This window comes from Chrysochloris asiatica, unplaced genomic scaffold (genome assembly GCF_000296735.1).
Source record: "Chrysochloris asiatica unplaced genomic scaffold, ChrAsi1.0 scaffold00178, whole genome shotgun sequence".
NCBI lineage: Eukaryota > Metazoa > Chordata > Mammalia > Afrosoricida > Chrysochloridae > Chrysochloris > Chrysochloris asiatica.
The window spans coordinates 671,271-678,138 of record NW_006408696.1 but is presented as its reverse complement, the minus strand read 5'-3'; the positions used below and the strand labels follow the sequence as shown (position 1 = coordinate 678,138).

Below are 6,868 nucleotides of genomic sequence, written 5' to 3'. Positions count from 1 at the left end.
CAGAGGTGTCACAGTTTGTCAGTGCTCAGTCCACCATTAGTGGTCAAATTGAGGCTGGCTCAGAATTTTCTGAAAAGTCTGGTGAGGCCTAAAGGTCCTTAAACGGGCCCCGTAAAAAATAATATAATAGACCCTTTGGAGTCCTGGTGTGGCGCTGTGGGTTAATGCAATGGACTGCAAAGTCGGTTTGATCTGCAAGGTTGGCAGTTCAAGCTTACCAACCACTCCTTGGAAACCCTATGCAGGGTTGCTAGGGGTCAGAACCGACTCCTGGATGGCACTTAACAACAGACCCTTTGGAACTGCGGAGTCCTGGTGTGGCGCTGTCGGATGAGCACTGGACCACAAGGTCGGTTTGAACGGAAAATTCAGCGGTTCAAACTCGGAAACCCTATACGGGGCCTTTGAGTCGACACTGACTCGGTAGCACTTAACATTGGAACAGAGTTTGGGCTGGTTGATTCTCCAGTGCCTGCCGTTTTCAGCTGTGGTCTCTTTGTCCCCGAGATTTGAAGGCAGCACCAGACTAGGCCTATAGCTAGAAGTTTGGGTCTGGAGTCTCCCTGGAGTCCTTTTTCTCCAACTTGCAGGCACCCTAGTCTAGCCATCCCACCTAGGCCCTCCTACCTGAGCTGAGGATGTTCCAGCTATCCCTACATCACGCCCTCATGTATGATTTTGGTAAAGTCATTGACCTAAATAAAGCTTCAGACGCTTCCTTTAAAAACAGACATTAATTCCTGACACACAGAAGTACAGTAAATATCTAAACAGTGCAGGAAAGGTCCTTGGAGCCTGGTTCATGCACATTCACCATTTTAGGTAAAAGGAAATGGGTATTTGTCTAAGAACTCACAGCATAAGAGTTGGAGAGCTGAGATAGTTTAACGTTGTGAGGTAAATGAAGCTGAAATTTTTAATTTACATGGGGGCATAGGTGATGAGCTCAGATGCCTGTCTTTTGTCCCAGTTGAAATGAATTACTTTTCTTAGATTCCCACAAAGGTGGCAAGATCTGTCCAAGTTCACTTTCACTGACAAGCTGTGTGGCCTTGGACAAGATCCTCAGCCTTCTAGGTCCTCAGATTCCTTATCTCTGAAATGGAAATGATAAAGACTTATCTCTTGATGTACTTATGAGGCTTAAATGATACAACCTATGAAAAGCTCCTTATATGTAGTAGCCACTCAAGAAATTTGATCTTATATCCCCAACAGGAGAGCTAAAGACCCTAGGCTCACAGGAATGAGTTCAAAGCCTTGGAATAACTCAGCCTCTACCTCCAGAAATGCCTGGTGGTGGTGGAGATTATGTGCCATGGAGTTGGTTACTACTCATAGCCATCCTGCATAGCATTTCCAAGGCTGTAAATCTTTATGGGAGCAGAAAGCCTCATCTTTCTCCTGCGGAACTGCTGGTAGTTTTGAATTGCTGACCTTGAGGTTAGCAGACTGACCCATAACCACTATACTACCAGAGTTCCTTTCAGAAATGCCTAGTCCCTGCCAATGCCAGATAGGGCCGTACTTGGAACTCATTCCTCCTGCCCTCAGACATATTAACCTCTACTTGGCTGTCAGGAACAAGCCACCTGGTTCCAGGAGGTCCCCCCTTCACCCCAATAACAGCTACAGAAAAGTCTGTGAAACACAATTTATTATACAAAACAAGATACATCAAGAATTCAGTGTCAGAACAGCTTTGCCATCCCAAGGTTAGGACTGGATCTTCTTTAAAACCCCCTCACCCAAACCCTTGCTAGGGAGTCAAGATGGACACACAGGCCCTCAATCTTCAAAGACCCACAGCCCTGATCCAGGAGAGCAAAAAACAGTAGAAGCGTAAGTGTTGGCCTTGGGCAGTGGGGAAATCCCTGTCCTTTCTGCGTATGGCCAAGGTCACCAACAGCGGGATGAACTTGAACCTCCAAAAGTAGGGAGGCCCCTCCTGGGAAAAGTTGACCCTATGGGTGGGGTAGAAGCACCTAAATATCTCCCTACAGCAACTAAAGTATGAGTGTGGACCCATGCAAATCAGAAATGGGCAATACTTCCCCCAAACTGCCAACCATAAAATAAATTCTATAAAAATAAAGCATGGGTTAGCTGCCCTCAGGGACAGCTGAGTAGGTATGTAACCTTCTGACTTCTACATTCTGTGGAGTGGTAAGGGGCTGAGGGTCAGTACCAAGGTCTGACCAGGGTCTTCCTCTACCTATGACATGAGGTTTGGACTGAGAACTTTCCATTTTCTCCCCTATCCCTCCTAACCATGATAAAATGTTAAATGCCACTGAGCTGGTTTTAACCCATAGCAACCCTGTAGAGGGTTTCCGAAGAGCAGCTGGTGACCTTGAACTGCTGACCTTGCAGTTCAAACCAACTTTGCATTCCAGCACATTAATCAACAGTACCACACCAGGACTCCAGCCATGATAAAATAGAGCTTATAGAACCCATGGGACAGACAGGGAGAATCCCTGGGAATGTGGGAGCCTGCAATATGCAAGGCCCAGTCCAAAGGACCCAAATCTGGCAGGAATCTGGTCTCTACCTGAGAGTGGCCACAGAAAGTGGCTCTGTCCAGGGGCAGGGACTGAGGTCCATAGACCCCTGGGGGGTGGGGGTGCAGAGGGAGGCTCTTGCAGATCCCTGAAGGAGGCAATGCCTGCTTTACACAGCTTGCAGCTCCCCCTGCAGGCGACTCAGCTCCTCTAACTCCTGCTTGTGCCGATCTGTCTTGTGTGTCACCAAGGAGCGGTAGAAATGTAAGGCAAAGGCTACAAATACGAGCCCCACAGGTACCATGATGGCTGTGGAGGCCATAGCTGCTTGCCATCCTGGCCCTTGGGCCCCACTACCACCACACACTTGCTGGGGTGGGCAGGCCTCAGATGATACAGCTTGTGAGTGGGTAACAGAATCAGGGGTTGCTGGGAGCTTGGAAGCTGGACTAAGGGAGGTGGTTATTGGTGGCAGACTCCCAGGTACCGGCACCTGAGAGGTAGGTACCACAGGCGCCAGTGTGCCCGAAGGAGCCCCAATGGGTACAAACTTGACCCAGCCAACCAGTACTACTTCAGCAAGAAAGAGGAAAGTGCCCAAGGCAGTGGAGAAACCCCAGGCTAACTCCACATAGCGGTGAAGTCGCTCGTGTGGTGACTGGTGGACAGAGTTGAGGTTGTGGATATTGCTAACGGCTTCAATGTGGGGCAGCAGACACGTGGAGACCATCAGTGCAAAGAGATGCACAGCCACTAGCACGGTGGTACAGGCGCTAAAGGCCACCAGCAGGCCTGGCGGGTAGTCATACTTGTTCTCCAGCTGTACCTCCACCATGGCTACCTGTGGGAACAAGAGGAGACAGATTGAATATCCATAATCTATTCTAAGCAGCACAGACTTGAGCTGGGCTGCCAAGGTTCAAATCTCAGTTCGACAAACTGCATGATCTTGAGCAAGTGACTTAATTCTCTCTGTGACTCAATTCTGTCATCTGGAAAGGACAGATTCATTTATAATAGTACCGACCTGCTTCATAGGGTTGTTGGGAAAATTAAATGGGAATACATATCATGCATTCAAAAACAGCGTCAAATGCGTAGTCAGCACGATGCAAGTGTTTGCTGTTATTGCTAAGTGCTGTTGAGTTGGTTCTTACTCATAGCTACCCTGTATAGGGTTTCTGAGGAGTGGCTAGTGGGTTTGAACCACCAACCTGGTGGTTAGTAGGCTAATGCTTATCCTGTGGTGCCACACCAAAGTTAACACTAAAGTCCTAGGCTGGAGGTTGAAAATTAGCATACCATGAACCAAAGCCAGCTTGCTACCACATTGTGCTTAACGAAATTTAATCAGTTGACAATTTTTAAAACCTCAGAGATCTCATTAATATCCCAATCGCCAAATCCTCTTGAAAACTTGGAAGACCTTCATATACTAGGCTCACATTCCAAATGGCAACAATCAGTCAGCTGTAGTTGTCATGGCTTTGTGCTTTGGACAGGTCATGGGGTCTCTAGATTGTCACAGAGACCACCCAGCCACTTTGATGTTCATATTACCTAACTGGTATTGGCAAACATTTGAGTTGATAACCTTGTTCTAGGCTTTTATCAGTTTGAACTCTACAGCCAGACTGCCTCTTGTTCAGCGCTTACTCTGCCACTAACTAGCTGTGAGACCTTGGGCAGGTGTTTAACATCTCTGGTCTTCAGTTTCCTTGTCTGTAAAATGGCTGTAGGAGTGGTACCTACTTCATCGGGTAATAGAAGGATGATACACACAAAACCATTAAACAGTGTCTGGTATCAATGCAATTTATATAATGCTGCGATTCTAACCCAAACCACTTGGATTCCAGACTCTAGTTCTTTCCCCACCTTTGGTTCTTGTACAATTCATTAGATTGCTTTGGGGCTGAGAGACAGGGAAGGAAGCTGCAGAGTATGGTGGGTGACGATAGGAAGACAGGACTGAGTATTTGGGGAAATTAAGCTGTGGTGGGTATCAGTTCTGGTCTTAGGTCTGGTTTTGCCCAGAGGCTGACCTAGCACTCCTCTCTCCTATCAGAACTGCAGCCAGTCTTCTCCCCCAATTCTACACATCTGGCCCCTTGGTCCTGAAGAAGTGGCCTTGTCCCTTAAGCTGTCACCCCAGCAACCTTCAAGTCTAGCAACATATTAGACTGTTCCCTTGAGAATGGGCTGGACCATGGGGCTGACCGGGGTATGAGACCTCCCCTCCTAGGTACATGGGTGTCTGCTCTCTGTCCTTTTTATTCGGCACAGATGAAGGGGAACCAGTTTCTTCCCCCAAATAGCACAGCCTATCAGTGTGGCACTGCAGGTTAAGTGCTGGACTGCAAGATCAGCTTGAACTGTAAGGTCGGTGGTTCAAACTCACCAGTCCCTCTTCAGAAACCCTACACAGGGTCGTTATGAATCGGAACTGATTTGACAGCACTTAACAACATCAGGGAAGGTGAGCTAGTCTGTGGATCCTGAACCTCCCACATAGAAACCCACAGACCTAGAACAGCCCTTGGTAATAGAGACTGCTGTCATCTTTCAAATACAGAGGCTGTGGCACAGAGCAGGGGCGGGGACTAATTCAAATCACCTAGTGTCCCATCCCCATATTCATATCCCTTCCACAGCAGTCCCATCCCAGATTATACCATTCGGACCCACTCTCTTCTTCCTGCCATGAAGGTGGGTCCTAATTCGTTGGATATCCTTCGTCTTCAGAATGCCCTAGCCAGTGTACCAGAATCACTCTGGACCTCGGATTCCCCACCTGTTGTCTAAGCCAGCTCTGCTGTGTGAGTATCCCGCTTTGACATGTTGGGATCTGAGGCGCCTGACAAGAACTTATCCAGGGGCGGGTTCTTGGCAAACCCAAGGGGGCGCACCCTCCATGGATTTCCCACTGGCCTTTGAGGGGATGGAAGCTGTACAGGCCACACAGCTGGCCACAAGCAGGGAGAAGGCAGATCTTGTGTCTGCTAACTCCTCCCTCTGGGACCGTTAAATGATAGCATCTTCCCACGCCTTTAGTTTATCAGATCCGGAATCACTTATCAGCTTCCTTCCAAGAGACTTCCTCTTCTCAAAGCTACCTTGGGAAACCCTAAACCCCCTTTTGTGTCTGCTAGGCAGTGCTCACCCTCCTAGGGATGGGCCCACCTCCATTTGCGTGAATTCTCTCAGACTCCGCCAGCCCTACCGTCCAGTTTACACAGTCCCCACCCAGTTTTAGAGAGCGAGGTACCTTTGACACTGGGTAACCGCATATAACCACTGCCTTTTGGACCTTTCTGCTCCATATCTATCCCCCTAGGTGATTGGTTTAACTCCCTCCCTGACTCCAACCTTTGGGATTTCTTAATCCTTCCCATTGTCCCGTTTATGTTCCCGGGCGCTTGTTTACATACACACACACACCCCTCTCGTTTCCTTTTACTCCCTTAAAAACTCTTTTTCTCCGACCTTTCTTGCGGACCCATTTGCTTCACTCCCACCCAGTGCATCCCCTTTCCGCCCCTCACCATGGCGAAGCCCGAGAGCAGGGCAGACGTGCGGCTGGAGGCTTTGAGCTTGGCCCGGCTGAGGTAGAGGCGGCGCCAGCTGAGCGCCCGCAGCGAGTGCTGACTGGCCCCCATAAGGTCCAAGTAACCGCGGTGCACGAACTCTCGGTATGTGGCTGAGGTTGCAGGGCTATCGCCCGCGGGGTTCAGCGGGGCCTGCTCGCCCGCGTCCCCTTCTCCACCCTTCATCCTGGGGGCGGCGGCACCAGGCAGTCACGGTGGGGCCGAGATGTCTCGGGGACCCCGGGAGGACCAGCCCAAACCGGGGAGATGCCCCATCTCCCGGAGAGGCGAGCGGGGATGCAGGCGGCAGGCGCCCAGGAAGAACAGGATCAGGCGTCGGCGGGGCGCCCCAGGGGCTGAAGCCCGGCAGCAGAGGCCGAAACAGGAACTAGGGCGGAGGCGGAGCCAGGACGGCCACATGATTGGGTGGAGCCGAAGGATCCAACCCCTGCACCTTCCGCAGAGATCTCGAGGGTGGCCAAAAACTCCAGGCCCCTTAGGGAGATCCAGCTGCATCTGAGCCACACCCGTGAACACTCAGCCTAAGCCTGTGGCCAGGAGTTTCTGGGCCAGATCATCCAGGGACGAGCCACACCGAGGTGAACGTTCAGCCTGCCTGTGACTGGAGTTTCTGGATCCAGGCATCCTGTACCTCTTCAAAGTTCAACTGGATACTCCGAGTGTCCAGACATCCATACTCTTTCCTAGATAATAAAGTTTGAGAAGGTGGGCCCAGGTACTTCTAATTCATCTGCAGGGACCTCAAACCTTTTAGCC

At 50.2% G+C, this 6,868-nt stretch overlaps 1 protein-coding gene across 1 annotated transcript; it reads right to left on the bottom strand.

Annotated features, from left to right (window-relative positions):
- Nucleotides 1–2,673: 2,673 nt before the first annotated feature.
- Nucleotides 2,674–6,277, bottom strand: ORAI3 (ORAI calcium release-activated calcium modulator 3). Its single transcript, XM_006871917.1, has 2 exons — nucleotides 6,050–6,277; nucleotides 2,674–3,345 (listed from the first exon to the last, which is right to left on the bottom strand). The coding sequence occupies exons 1-2, from the start codon at nucleotides 6,275–6,277 to the stop codon at nucleotides 2,674–2,676; spliced, it is 900 nt and encodes a 299-aa protein (XP_006871979.1).
- Between the last annotated feature and the right edge of the window lie 591 nt (nucleotides 6,278–6,868).